This window comes from Scyliorhinus torazame, chromosome 21, assembly GCF_047496885.1.
Source record: "Scyliorhinus torazame isolate Kashiwa2021f chromosome 21, sScyTor2.1, whole genome shotgun sequence".
Lineage (NCBI taxonomy): Eukaryota > Metazoa > Chordata > Chondrichthyes > Carcharhiniformes > Scyliorhinidae > Scyliorhinus > Scyliorhinus torazame.
In genome coordinates, this window is record NC_092727.1 from 108,065,212 (window position 1) to 108,080,583 (window position 15,372).

Below are 15,372 nucleotides of genomic sequence, written 5' to 3' on the forward strand. Positions count from 1 at the left end.
CATCATTGTTCTATAATAATGAGGTATTTCTGAAATTTCAGGAACCCAACCTGAACTGCGGAAATCTATCACAGCCTGAAGAAGCAGCAGAGATGGTTAATTTAAGCAAAGTTTGTGTTTGGAAAAGCAAGAAAAAGCTGCTGATCCTTTTAATATTCTTCTCTGCACTAACATTAATTGCCGTAATCTACAAATATCAATTAGCATATAGTATCGTACCAGCCAAATACCTTTATTTGTTTGGAAATATAACCATGGCATTGCAATGTGAAATAGCAAAAGACTCTGAAAATGTGAACACTTCTATAAAAGGAATTTGTACAATTAACTCTGTTGGACGACTTGGCAACCAGATGGGGGAATATGCAACATTGTACGCATTGGCAAAATTGAACGGTCACCAAGCATACATTCTGCCTGCCATGGCCAATTACCTGTCCCCTATCTTCAAAATTACCCTTCCGACCCTCCATGACAGTATGAAATACGGAATACTTTGGAAAGAATTTCATGTCAATGACTGGATGGAGGATCAATACGGCAGTATTCAAGGAAACTGTGTTATGTTCGCTGGATACCCATGTTCATGGACATTTTATCATCATATCCGAGAAGAAATTCTCCATGAATTCACCTTTCATGACTTTCTGAAAGAACAGACCAATACGTTCCTTAGACGCATTACAGGGGAGCGAAAGAATGTGACGTATGTTGGTGTTCACGTTCGAAGGGGAGATTACATACATGTCATGCCAGATGTGTGGAAAGGAGTTATAGCTGATAAGAAATATTTAGACACAGCAATGGCTTACTTCAGAAATAAATACAAAAACGTTGTTTTTGTCGTGACAAGTAATGGAATGGATTGGAGTAAGGAGAACATCGATAAATCCAAAGGAGATGTTTTCTTTTCAGACGATCCAAAGCAATCCAGTCCAGCTGATGACATTGCTATCCTTGCTCATTGTAATCACACCATAATGACAGTAGGGACATTTGGTTACTGGGCCGGCTACTTGGCAGGTGGGGAGACAATTTACCTCACAAACTTTACTTTGCCAGAGTCACCATTTCTAAAGTTATTTAAGTATGAGGCGGCGTTTTTACCCGAGTGGATTGGACTTCCTGCTGATCTCTCACCTCTTCTGCCTGAAAAAGCTTCAAAGTAGCTAAATACACTCCCTATAATTTTCAAAGCGCCTTGATTTTTCATTGTTAATGTTCAGTACATTTTTAAATTTCAAAAGCACTAATTGAGCTTCTGGAGGGTAACCTTGGTTAAGTTCAGAAATCGATGTCAAGAATATAAATTTAATATTATATTAAATTTAGCAGTAGTTGTTTTGATATAGTCGCTGTGTATGCGCACTCAAAAAACATCTGTGTGTCAAGGGTGTTCTCTTCAAGGAAGAGATTGTAAATTTAACCTCATTGTCTTTTTTATCTTATTTTTGTTGTGTGTAAGAAAGTGAGGCTGCCACCATCATTATCAATATTGCATTATCTCCAGAACACAGTGAGAATCTTTGCCCTTCAATATATATATGTCTATTCGTTCATGGGATGTGGGTGTCACTGGTTGGGCCAGCATTTATTGGCCATCCCTAATTGCCCGAGAACTGAGTGGATTGCTCAGAGGGCAATTAAGAGTCAACCACATCTGTGCGTCTGGAGTGGGGCGAGATTCTCCGACCCCCCGCCGGGTCGGAGAATCGCCGGGGGCTGGCGTGAATCCCGCCCCCGCCGTTTGCCGAATTCTCCACCACCGGATATTCGGCGGGGGCGGGAATCGTGCCACACCGGTTGGCGGGCCCCCCCCGCGATTCTCCGGCCCGAATGGGCCGAAGTCCCGCCGCTAAAATGCCTATCCCGCCGGCGTAGATTAAACCACCTAACTTACCGGCGAGACAAGGCGGCGCGGGTGGGCCCCGGGGTCCTGGGGGGGGGGGCGCGGGGCGATCTGGCCCCGGGGGGTGCCCCCACGGTGGCCTGGCCTGCGATCGGTGCCCACCGATCCGTGGGGGCACTCTTTCCCTTCCGCCTTCGCTACGGTCTCCACCATGGCGGAGGCGGAAGAGACTCCCTCCACTGCGCATGCGCGGGAATGCTGTCAGCAGCCTCTGACACTCCCGCGCATGCGCCGCCCGGAGATGTCATTTCCGCGTCAGCCGCACCAAAGGTCTTTTCCGCCAGCTGGCGGGGCAGAAATTCGTCCGGCGCCAGCCTAGCCCCTCAATGTTGGGGCTCGGCCCCCAAAGGTGCGGAGCATTCCGCACCTTTGGGGCGGCGCGATGCCCGACTGATTTGCGCCATTTTGGGCTCCAGTCAGCGGACATCGCGCCGATACCGGAGAATTTCGCATCAGACGTTAGCCAGACCAGGTAACGCTGGCAGATTTCCTTCCCGAAAGGACATTCGTGAACCAGATGGGCATTTCCGACAATGGTTTCATGATCATCATTATGACTTCTAATTCTCCAACCCGGCGGGGGGCCGGATAATCCCGCCCGATATTTTGGTCTTCGCCTTCTGCTGAATTCGACTAAAGCAAAGTCAATGCTGTTTATTCGGAAACTGTCTTACTCTGCCTCTGATCATGAAATGTTAACGCTTCATAACTCTGAACTTGAGCAAGTTTCCGCTTACAAATATCTCAGGATATGTCTGGACCATGCTCGGATGTTTAATTCCCATATTGGCTTTCACAAGCTAAGGTTAAGCCTCAACTTGGTTTTCTGTATCACAATATGTCCTGCTTTGCTCACTCCACCAGATACACCACAGTGTATTCAATTGTTTACCTATAAAGGGGTAATGGACTTTTGTTGGAGAAAGAAGGTTCCCTAGACTTTAGATAATTGAGGGGTTGTGGTTACCACAGTGGTGGCACAGTGGTTAGCATTGCTGCCTCACAGCGCCAGGGACCCAGGTTCAATTCCGGTCTTGGTTGACTGTCTATGTGGAGTTTGAAATTTCTCCCCGTGGCTGCCTGGGTTTCCTCCAGCTGCTCTGGTTTCCTCCCACAGTCCAAAGATGTGCAATTTAGGTGGATTGGCCATGCTAAGGTGCCCCACAGTGTCCAAAGATGCGCAGGTTAGGTAGGTTTATGGAGTTATGCTGATACGGCAGGGCAGGGTGCTTGGGTAGGGTGCTCTAACAAGAGGGTCAGTACAGACTTGATAGGTTGAATGGTCTCCTTCTGCACTTTATGAATTCTATGGTTCTTAGTAAGATGGTCATAAGACAGTTCGTGGGATAGAAATCATGTAATTACTGGGAGGAGCCAGGTCTATAGCAAGCAGTTTAGCTTTTAGTCTGCCAAAGACAGAAGGACATGCAGCTTGTGTCTGAAAGGGTCTCTCTCCTTTGCTGTAACTAACTCTCTACACAGAGGACAACAAGTATCCGTGTGTTTGCTAACTTTACTTACAAGTGGCTTTTAATCTGTAATGTGCTTTATTTAATTTGAGATAGAGAAGGTATAAGTTAGAAATTAAAGTGTTTTGTTTTATTGTTAAGAATTCTTTAACTGTTAATTGTAAGCTATTTTCTGTGATGTTAATGTAGTTGGTCCTGTGTTAAGAATAAAGTTTTTTTGATATAAAAGATCCATTCTTGTCAGTGGAATCACTCCTGGGGAGCGAAGTATAATTTCCTCACAATTCACAAATTGAAAAATGGTTGGGTTTCTTGTCCAGTTTCCTAACATACATTGGGGTCTGGTCTGGTATCCTAACAATATGATAAATATATTAACAAAGTAAGTGTCCTCAAATCGTAGTGTGATGCTGATAATGATGTTAAGTATTTGTTACCCTTCAGGCCTACTACTTCATATCTGCTTGCATTAAGTTGTTATTGCACTCAATTTCATCAATAATGAGTCCAATGCATTTTACTAGAGTAACTTCGTCAAAAAAAATGAGCCAACAGCGAATTTTGAAGGTTTGTTTCATCATTGTTCTATAATAATGAGGTATTTCTGAAATTTCAGGAACCCAACCTGAACTGCGGAAATCTATCACAGCCTGAAGAAGCAGCAGAGATGGTTAATTTAAGCAAAGTTTGTGTTTGGAAAAGCAAGAAAAAGCTGCTGATCCTTTTAATATTCTTCTCTGCACTAACATTAATTACCGTAATCTACAAATATCAATTAGCATATAGTATCGTACCAGCCAAATACCTTTATTTGTTTGGAAATATAACCATGGCATTGCAATGTGAAATAGCAAAAGACTCTGAAAATGACAACACTTCTATAAAAGGAATTTGGACAATTAACTCTGATGGACGACTTGGCAACCAGATGGGGGAATATGCAACATTGTACGCATTGGCAAAATTGAACGGTCACCAAGCATACATTCTGCCTGCCATGGCCAATTACCTGTCCCCTATCTTCAAAATTACCCTTCCGACCCTCCATGACAGTATGAAATACGGAATACTTTGGAAAGAATTTCATGTCAATGACTGGATGGAGGATCAATACCGCAGTATTCAAGGAAACTGTGTTATGTTCGCTGGACACCCATGTTCATGGACATTTTATCATCATATCCGAGAAGAAATTCTCCATGAATTCACCTTTCATGACTTTCTGAAAGAACAGATCAATACGTTCCTTAGACGCATTACAGGGGAGCGAAAGAATGTGACGTATGTTGGTGTTCACGTTCGAAGGGGAGATTACATACATATCATGCCAGATGTGTGGAAAGGAGTTATAGCTGATAAGAAATATTTAGACACAGCAATGGCTTACTTCAGAAATAAATACAAAAACGTTGTTTTTGTCGTGACAAGTAATGGAATGGATTGGAGTAAGGAGAACATCGATAAATCCAAAGGAGATGTTTTCTTTTCAGACGATGCAAAGCAATCCAGTCCAGCTGATGACATTGCTATCCTTGCTCATTGTAATCACACCATAATGACAGTAGGGACATTTGGTTACTGGGCCGGCTACTTGGCAGGTGGGGAGACAATTTACCTCACAAACTTTACTTTGCCAGAGTCACCATTTCTAAAGTTATTTAAGTATGAGGCGGCGTTTTTACCCGAGTGGGTTGGACTTCCTGCTGATCTCTCACCTCTTCTGCCTGAAAAAGCTTCAAAGTAGCTAAATACACTCCCTATAATTTTCAAAGCGCCTTGATTTTTCATTGTTAATGTTCAGTACATTTTTAAATTTCAAAAGCACTAATTGAGCTTCTGGAGGGTAACCTTGGTTAAGTTCAGAAATCGATGTCAAGAATATAAATTTAATATTATATTAAATTTAGCAGTAGTTGTTTTGATATAGTCGCTGTGTATGCGCACTCAAAAAACATCTGTGTGTCAAGGGTGTTCTCTTCAAGGAAGAGATTGTAAATTTAACCTCATTGTCTTTTTTATCTTATTTTTGTTGTGTGTAAGAAAGTGAGGCTGCCACCATCATTATCAATATTGCATTATCTCCAGAACACAGTGAGAATCTTTGCCCTTCAATATATATATGTCTATTCGTTCATGGGATGTGGGTGTCACTGGTTGGGCCAGCATTTATTGGCCATCCCTAATTGCCCGAGAACTGAGTGGATTGCTCAGAGGGCAATTAAGAGTCAACCACATCTGTGCGTCTGGAGTGGGGCGAGATTCTCCGACCCCCCGCCGGGTCGGAGAATCGCCGGGGGCTGGCGTGAATCCCGCCCCCGCCGTTTGCCGAATTCTCCACCACCGGATATTCGGCGGGGGCGGGAATCGTGCCACACCGGTTGGCGGGCCCCCCCCGCGATTCTCCGGCCCGAATGGGCCGAAGTCCCGCCGCTAAAATGCCTATCCCGCCGGCGTAGATTAAACCACCTAACTTACCGGCGAGACAAGGCGGCGCGGGTGGGCCCCGGGGTCCTGGGGGGGGGGCGCGGGGCGATCTGGCCCCGGGGGGTGCCCCCACGGTGGCCTGGCCTGCGATCGGTGCCCACCGATCCGTGGGGGCACTCTTTCCCTTCCGCCTTCGCTACGGTCTCCACCATGGCGGAGGCGGAAGAGACTCCCTCCACTGCGCATGCGCGGGAATGCTGTCAGCAGCCTCTGACACTCCCGCGCATGCGCCGCCCGGAGATGTCATTTCCGCGTCAGCCGCACCAAAGGTCTTTTCCGCCAGCTGGCGGGGCAGAAATTCGTCCGGCGCCAGCCTAGCCCCTCAATGTTGGGGCTCGGCCCCCAAAGGTGCGGAGCATTCCGCACCTTTGGGGCGGCGCGATGCCCGACTGATTTGCGCCATTTTGGGCTCCAGTCAGCGGACATCGCGCCGATACCGGAGAATTTCGCATCAGACGTTAGCCAGACCAGGTAACGCTGGCAGATTTCCTTCCCGAAAGGACATTCGTGAACCAGATGGGCATTTCCGACAATGGTTTCATGATCATCATTATGACTTCTAATTCTCCAACCCGGCGGGGGGCCGGATAATCCCGCCCGATATTTTGGTCTTCGCCTTCTGCTGAATTCGACTAAAGCAAAGTCAATGCTGTTTATTCGGAAACTGTCTTACTCTGCCTCTGATCATGAAATGTTAACGCTTCATAACTCTGAACTTGAGCAAGTTTCCGCTTACAAATATCTCAGGATATGTCTGGACCATGCTCGGATGTTTAATTCCCATATTGGCTTTCACAAGCTAAGGTTAAGCCTCAACTTGGTTTTCTGTATCACAATATGTCCTGCTTTGCTCACTCCACCAGATACACCACAGTGTATTCAATTGTTTACCTATAAAGGGGTAATGGACTTTTGTTGGAGAAAGAAGGTTCCCTAGACTTTAGATAATTGAGGGGTTGTGGTTACCACAGTGGTGGCACAGTGGTTAGCATTGCTGCCTCACAGCGCCAGGGACCCAGGTTCAATTCCGGTCTTGGTTGACTGTCTATGTGGAGTTTGAAATTTCTCCCCGTGGCTGCCTGGGTTTCCTCCAGCTGCTCTGGTTTCCTCCCACAGTCCAAAGATGTGCAATTTAGGTGGATTGGCCATGCTAAGGTGCCCCACAGTGTCCAAAGATGCGCAGGTTAGGTAGGTTTATGGAGTTATGCTGATACGGCAGGGCAGGGTGCTTGGGTAGGGTGCTCTAACAAGAGGGTCAGTACAGACTTGATAGGTTGAATGGTCTCCTTCTGCACTTTATGAATTCTATGGTTCTTAGTAAGATGGTCATAAGACAGTTCGTGGGATAGAAATCATGTAATTACTGGGAGGAGCCAGGTCTATAGCAAGCAGTTTAGCTTTTAGTCTGCCAAAGACAGAAGGACATGCAGCTTGTGTCTGAAAGGGTCTCTCTCCTTTGCTGTAACTAACTCTCTACACAGAGGACAACAAGTATCCGTGTGTTTGCTAACTTTACTTACAAGTGGCTTTTAATCTGTAATGTGCTTTATTTAATTTGAGATAGAGAAGGTATAAGTTAGAAATTAAAGTGTTTTGTTTTATTGTTAAGAATTCTTTAACTGTTAATTGTAAGCTATTTTCTGTGATGTTAATGTAGTTGGTCCTGTGTTAAGAATAAAGTTTTTTTGATATAAAAGATCCATTCTTGTCAGTGGAATCACTCCTGGGGAGCGAAGTATAATTTCCTCACAATTCACAAATTGAAAAATGGTTGGGTTTCTTGTCCAGTTTCCTAACATACATTGGGGTCTGGTCTGGTATCCTAACAATATGATAAATATATTAACAAAGTAAGTGTCCTCAAATCGTAGTGTGATGCTGATAATGATGTTAAGTATTTGTTACCCTTCAGGCCTACTACTTCATATCTGCTTGCATTAAGTTGTTATTGCACTCAATTTCATCAATAATGAGTCCAATGCATTTTACTAGAGTAACTTCGTCAAAAAAAATGAGCCAACAGCGAATTTTGAAGGTTTGTTTCATCATTGTTCTATAATAATGAGGTATTTCTGAAATTTCAGGAACCCAACCTGAACTGCGGAAATCTATCACAGCCTGAAGAAGCAGCAGAGATGGTTAATTTAAGCAAAGTTTGTGTTTGGAAAAGCAAGAAAAAGCTGCTGATCCTTTTAATATTCTTCTCTGCACTAACATTAATTACCGTAATCTACAAATATCAATTAGCATATAGTATCGTACCAGCCAAATACCTTTATTTGTTTGGAAATATAACCATGGCATTGCAATGTGAAATAGCAAAAGACTCTGAAAATGACAACACTTCTATAAAAGGAATTTGGACAATTAACTCTGATGGACGACTTGGCAACCAGATGGGGGAATATGCAACATTGTACGCATTGGCAAAATTGAACGGTCACCAAGCATACATTCTGCCTGCCATGGCCAATTACCTGTCCCCTATCTTCAAAATTACCCTTCCGACCCTCCATGACAGTATGAAATACGGAATACTTTGGAAAGAATTTCATGTCAATGACTGGATGGAGGATCAATACCGCAGTATTCAAGGAAACTGTGTTATGTTCGCTGGACACCCATGTTCATGGACATTTTATCATCATATCCGAGAAGAAATTCTCCATGAATTCACCTTTCATGACTTTCTGAAAGAACAGATCAATACGTTCCTTAGACGCATTACAGGGGAGCGAAAGAATGTGACGTATGTTGGTGTTCACGTTCGAAGGGGAGATTACATACATATCATGCCAGATGTGTGGAAAGGAGTTATAGCTGATAAGAAATATTTAGACACAGCAATGGCTTACTTCAGAAATAAATACAAAAACGTTGTTTTTGTCGTGACAAGTAATGGAATGGATTGGAGTAAGGAGAACATCGATAAATCCAAAGGAGATGTTTTCTTTTCAGACGATGCAAAGCAATCCAGTCCAGCTGATGACATTGCTATCCTTGCTCATTGTAATCACACCATAATGACAGTAGGGACATTTGGTTACTGGGCCGGCTACTTGGCAGGTGGGGAGACAATTTACCTCACAAACTTTACTTTGCCAGAGTCACCATTTCTAAAGTTATTTAAGTATGAGGCGGCGTTTTTACCCGAGTGGGTTGGACTTCCTGCTGATCTCTCACCTCTTCTGCCTGAAAAAGCTTCAAAGTAGCTAAATACACTCCCTATAATTTTCAAAGCGCCTTGATTTTTCATTGTTAATGTTCAGTACATTTTTAAATTTCAAAAGCACTAATTGAGCTTCTGGAGGGTAACCTTGGTTAAGTTCAGAAATCGATGTCAAGAATATAAATTTAATATTATATTAAATTTAGCAGTAGTTGTTTTGATATAGTCGCTGTGTATGCGCACTCAAAAAACATCTGTGTGTCAAGGGTGTTCTCTTCAAGGAAGAGATTGTAAATTTAACCTCATTGTCTTTTTTATCTTATTTTTGTTGTGTGTAAGAAAGTGAGGCTGCCACCATCATTATCAATATTGCATTATCTCCAGAACACAGTGAGAATCTTTGCCCTTCAATATATATATGTCTATTCGTTCATGGGATGTGGGTGTCACTGGTTGGGCCAGCATTTATTGGCCATCCCTAATTGCCCGAGAACTGAGTGGATTGCTCAGAGGGCAATTAAGAGTCAACCACATCTGTGCGTCTGGAGTGGGGCGAGATTCTCCGACCCCCCGCCGGGTCGGAGAATCGCCGGGGGCTGGCGTGAATCCCGCCCCCGCCGTTTGCCGAATTCTCCACCACCGGATATTCGGCGGGGGCGGGAATCGTGCCACACCGGTTGGCGGGCCCCCCCCGCGATTCTCCGGCCCGAATGGGCCGAAGTCCCGCCGCTAAAATGCCTATCCCGCCGGCGTAGATTAAACCACCTAACTTACCGGCGAGACAAGGCGGCGCGGGTGGGCCCCGGGGTCCTGGGGGGGGGGGGGGGGGCGCGGGGCGATCTGGCCCCGGGGGGTGCCCCCACGGTGGCCTGGCCTGCGATCGGTGCCCACCGATCCGTGGGGGCACTCTTTCCCTTCCGCCTTCGCTACGGTCTCCACCATGGCGGAGGCGGAAGAGACTCCCTCCACTGCGCATGCGCGGGAATGCTGTCAGCAGCCTCTGACACTCCCGCGCATGCGCCGCCCGGAGATGTCATTTCCGCGTCAGCCGCACCAAAGGCCTTTTCCGCCAGCTGGCGGGGCAGAAATTCGTCCGGCGCCAGCCTGGCCCCTCAATGTTGGGGCTCGGCCCCCAAAGATGCGGAGCATTCCGCACCTTTGGGGCAGCGCGATGCCCGACTGATTTGCGCCATTTTGGGCTCCAGTCAGCGGACATCGCGCCGATACCGGAGAATTTCGCACCAGACGTTAGCCAGACCAGGTAACGCTGGCAGATTTCCTTCCCGAAAGGACATTCGTGAACCAGATGGGCATTTCCGACAATGGTTTCATGATCATCATTATGACTTCTAATTCCAGATTTTTATTGAATTTCAATTTCACCATCCTCCCTGGTGAGGTTCGAACCCAGGTCCCCAGAGCATTACCCTAAGTTTCCTGGATTACTCGTCCAACAACAATGTTACTACGCCACTGCATTCCCAAAATGACAAGAATGTTTCAGATCACACTTTTTTGTAATACTGAGGTAAAGTTCTGCTGATGCTGGAAATCTGAAATAAAAATGGACAACGTTACTAAACAGGCTTCATCCAGCACTCCATGGGCTGGATACTCCGATTCTGCGGCTATATCCGGAGGAAGCGTCTGGTCTTATGGCCAAAATGTCAGTGCCGACCCCGCACCGATGCTCCGCCTGGTGGCGGGCTAGCAGCCACGCCACGTAAAGCCCCTTACCTGCCGATGCGGAAGCAGAATTGCCGGATCCGTGGCCATACATGCACGCTGTGGCGGCCACACCGTACAACATGGCGCCGGCCACACACGAACCTGGCCTGCCAAATACTGTCCCCTGTAACCCCCCTCACCACCCCCGCACCACCCTCCACCAGTCCCCCCAGCCCACGCCAAAGCCCGCCCTGCCAGAGGAACGGCTTCCCCTCCCCCCTCCTTCCCGACCTTGCCGGCGCTGGGCACAGTCCGGAGAGGACACGTGTCCCACGCCGTCGGGAAGTCGGCCCATCGGGGGCGGAGCATCGGGGGAGGTCCTCATATAACGTCCTGAGGCCATCCCAATGGCGTGCGGCGTACATCTCGAATACACTTGTTTTTGAGGGGGCGGAGCTTCTGAAAAACGGCGCCGCCCCCGATTTCGGGGTAAAAAGGGATTCTCCGTCCGATCGCCGAACGTGATTTCAGCGTCAGCAATCGGAGAATTCTGCCCCATGTTTTTTTGTAATATGTATTAACCTTTCCTCTTGTGTCCTGAATTATCCAAAACCTACAGCATACAACAATTTACTCTGAAAGAAACTATTTCACCTTCGGAAAACTGGCAGAGGGGATTACTAAACTGAATGGAATGCTGTCCACCAGACCTGTTAATGTAACACTGATCTTAATTTAGAAAAAAAAGAAAACAACGGATTTGAAATTATGCAACAGACATACAAAGCCCAAGTTAGACGACACATGAAGCACTGTGGGGGGGGTTTTCTGAGCACCTTAAGTAGGGCGTATTAGCATTGCAAGGAGTGCAGAGTAGATTTTCTCGAAAGCCCCTGGGCTCCCAAGGCTTAAGGTACAAGGAGAGACCGAATAAATGAGGGTTGTATACCCAAGAATTTAGAAGATGCAGGCATGAAATATTCTGGGGAACTGATTGGGCAAAGAGAGAATCTAGTTCTGCTGCTTTGAGGAACTCGGACATGGGAGTACACAACCTAAATATTTGTACCAGGCCTTTTAGGAGTGAAGTTAGGAAAGACTTCTCCATGTAAGGGATGCAAGAGATTTGGAACTTGCTCCTGTAAATGGCAGTTGGTTCTGGGTTAACTTTAATTCTGTTTTCTTTGACCAAAAGTTATAAGGAATATGGGTCAAAGTCAAGTATTTGGAATTAGTACATAGATCGACCATGGAATCATTAATTGATGGAATAAGTCTGTTGAGCTAATTTGGCCACTCCTGTTTCTACGACCAGGGTTTTTCAGATAGTGGGCATTTCATAGAATCATCGAATCCCAATAGTGCAGAAGGAGCCAGTTCGGCCCATCGAGTCTGCACCGATCTTCTGAAAGACCACCCTACCTAGTCGCACGCCACTATCCTATTCCTGTAATCCCACCTAACCTTTTGGACACTAGGGGACAATTTAGCATGGCCAATCCATCTAACCTGCACACCTTTGGACTGTGGGAGGAAACCGGAGCATGCGGTGTAAACCCACACAGACACAGGGACAACGTTCAAACTTCACACAGACAGTCACCCAAGGTAGGAATCGAACCTGGGTCCCTGGCGCTGTGACGCAGAAGTGCCAACCACTGTGTCACCATGCTGCCCATTTCACCAAAGCGTTAGTGATGGACGCATCCTCCTCCCCCGATATTGGCGGCCCTGCAGCCATTTAACTCCAAGGAGCATCAAAAGGCTACTATGCAAGATAGGAGCTCATGGTGTTGTGGGTAATATTCTGGCAAAACGGGGTCTTTTTCAGGTTGGCGGGCAATAACCAGTGGAGTGCCACAGGGATCACTGCTGGGACCTCAGCTCTTCACAATATATATTTATAATTTGGAGGAAGGAACAGAATATACTGTGGGCAATTTCTGGATGATGCAAAGGTGGAAGGGAAGGCAGGATGTAAGGAGGATATAAGTAGTTTGCAGCGAACTGAGCTGGAGAAATCCAGAGTGCAGTCTGGGAAGGTAAGTGGTAATTTGTGTCTGTGTCTCTCGGTGTTTTCAAATTGTGGGGGGGAAAAACTGAGAAGTGATATCACAGTAAATTTAGATTTGAAAAAAAAAACATTGAAAAAGCTAATTAATTAACTAGGTAGAGGAGTAACTAAACCTGAGGGCGGAGATTAGTATTTAGCATTTAATTTTTCAGTATAAATCTAGCGCCAGGAACCATGGGCGAAATTCTCCGGAAACGGCGCGATGTCCGCCGACTGGCGCCCAAAACGACGCAAATCAGACGGGCATCGCGCCGCCCTAAATGTGCGGAATGCTCCGCATCTTTGGGTGCCGAGCCCCAACCTTAAGGGGCTAGGTCGGCGCCGGACGAATTTCCGCCCCGCCAGCTGGCGGAAAAGGCCTTTGGTGCCCCGCCAGCTGGCGCGGAAATGACATCTCCGGGCGGCGCATGCGCGGGAGCGTCAGCGGCCGCTGACAGCATTCCCGCTCATGCGCAGTGGAGGGAGTCTCTTCTGCCTCCGCCATGGTGGAGACCGTGTCGAAGGCGGAAGGGAAAGAGTGCCCCCAAGGCACAGGCCCGCCCGCGGATCGGTGGGCCCCGATCGCGGGCCAGGCCACCGTGGGGGCCCCCCCGGGCCAGATCGCCCCGCGCCCCCTCCCAGGATCCCGGAGCCCGCCCGCGCCGCCTTGTCCCGCCGGTAATGTAGGTGGTTTAATCTACACCGGCGGGACAGGCATTTTAGCGGCGGGACTTCGGCCCATCTGGGCCGGAGAATCGCGCGGGGGGGCCCGCCAACTGGCGCGGCGCGATTCCCGCCCCCGCCGAATCTCCGGTGCAGGCGGGATTCACGCCAGCCCCCGGCGATCCTCCGACCCGGCGGGGGTCGGAGAATCTCGCCCCATATCGTAATTGTAACTTAATCGAAAAACAATTTAATGAGTATTTATTTTAAATTAATTAACTAGTGCTTGCATTTCACTCAGCGGGGTGCAGTGCTCTAACTGTGAGATGTGACAGGTCCGTGACCCTTCCAGCGTTCCGGTTGACCAATGGTGTAACCAATGGCAACTCCTAGCAGACGGCGTGGTTCAGTTGGAGTAACAGTTGGATGCACTTAAGAGCATGCAGGTGGTGGTAAGTGTCATAGACAGGAGTAATAGAGATGTGGTCACACACAAGGTGTAGGCAGATAGATGGGTGACCACTAGAAAGTACAGGCAGTCAGTGCAGGAATCCCCTGTGGCTGTCCCCTTCTCTAACAAATATGCCGTTGTGGATATTGTTTGGGGGGGATAGCCGATCAGGTGAAAACAACAGCAGCCAGAACAATGGCCCCACAACTGGCTCTGTTGCTCAGCAGGGGCGGGCAAAGTGCAGGAGAGCAATATTTATAGGGGACTCGATAGTAAGGGGCAAAGATAGGTGCTTCTGTGAACGTGAAAGAGACTCCAGGATGGTGTGTTGCCTCCCTGGTGCCAGGGTCAAGGATGCCTCTGAACGAACACAGGACGTCCTGAAGGGGAGGGTGAACTAAAGGCCTACACATAGGTACTAATGACATAGGCAGGAATAGCGATGATGTCCTGCAGAAGAGGTTAAGGGAGTTAGGCAGTAAGCTAAAAAGGAGGACCTCTAGGGTTGTAATCTCAGGATTACTCCCTATGCCACGTGCCAGTGAGGCTAGAAATAGGAGGATAGTGCAGCTAAATACATAGCTAAACTGCTGGTGTAGGAGGGGGGGGCGGGGGGCGGGGGGGGGGTGGGGGGTTCAGATTACTGTGCCATTGGGATCTCATCCGGGGCAGGTGGAACTTGTACAAGAAGGACGGGTTGCATCTAAACTGGAGGGACACCAATAACCTGCGTGGGAGGTTTTAACTCGGGTGGATTTAAACTAATAGGGCAGGGGGGTGGAAACCATGGCGTTAGGTCAGAAGGTGAAATAACTGAAGGGGAAATTGTAGCCACGTAAAATGGCTGCTTCCCTATTAATTTGGCCAAAACCCGATTTAAAATGGCTAACCGAAAAGGCTGATGGGAAAAGCAGGCAACAGGACACAAACGGACAGCTGCAGGCAGAATATCATATTCGGCTCTGGGGAAGTCGGCCCAGATCGATACTCAGGACTATTAACAGCCCATCAACCCAGACATCTGCAGTTATACTCAGGACTATTAGCAGCCCATCAACCCAGACATCTGCAGTTTAATTGGCTATCCCCGGGAACAATTGCAACATATTAGCAATTGAATACCGGGCCAGACCTGTCGGCGCCTGCAGTGGCCGAAACAAAGTACAGGTGAATGACCACCCCCCGATCGGGGAATCGCCTCGCAATTGGACGTATCGAACCCAGTGATTTGGAACAAGTCCAATCACTTGGTACTCAGGGTCAAGGGCCGCCCCGGGAGGCGGGAAGCCCCTGGGCCCTATAAAGTGAGGGGCCAAGTTCAGATCTCTCTCTCTCTCCCTTCTTCGCCTGCTCGAGACCTTCGCAAGAACATCAACCAGCAACTGTAAGTTTGAATCCAGCGATCGCTATCCGATAAAGACTCCTAGCCATCGACCTGTATCAGCCTTTTGAATCCCGCGGGCCAGATCCGATTCGATAAGCCATTCGTTTCCCTGACCTGGTGGG

At 47.6% G+C, this 15,372-nt stretch overlaps 2 protein-coding genes and 1 pseudogene across 8 annotated transcripts in view; all 3 read left to right on the forward strand.

Annotated features, from left to right (window-relative positions):
• The window catches only part of LOC140398479 (galactoside alpha-(1,2)-fucosyltransferase 2-like), a 50,507-nt gene extending 46,438 nt beyond the window's left edge, over window positions 1-4,069 (forward strand). For 6 of the 7 annotated variants that reach the window (XM_072487208.1, XM_072487207.1, XM_072487203.1 and 3 more), the window contains exon 2: window positions 42-3,609. In XM_072487208.1, coding sequence (XP_072343309.1) covers window positions 93-1,169 — 1,077 coding nt within the window. In that variant the 5' untranslated portion in view covers window positions 42-92 and the 3' untranslated portion in view covers window positions 1,170-3,609. Of the gene's footprint in view, window positions 1-41; window positions 3,610-3,994 lie in introns of those variants that run through there. The other variant, XM_072487204.1, reaches the window with a different exon arrangement.
• On the forward strand, window positions 4,046-7,561 carry LOC140398480 (galactoside alpha-(1,2)-fucosyltransferase 2-like). The gene has a single exon (XM_072487210.1). It carries the CDS (start codon window positions 4,046-4,048, stop codon window positions 5,120-5,122), a length of 1,077 nt encoding a protein of 358 aa, XP_072343311.1. The 3' UTR covers window positions 5,123-7,561.
• Window positions 7,038-9,232, forward strand: LOC140398719 (galactoside alpha-(1,2)-fucosyltransferase 2-like; annotated as a pseudogene).
• The last annotated feature ends 6,140 nt before the right edge of the window (window positions 9,233-15,372 follow it).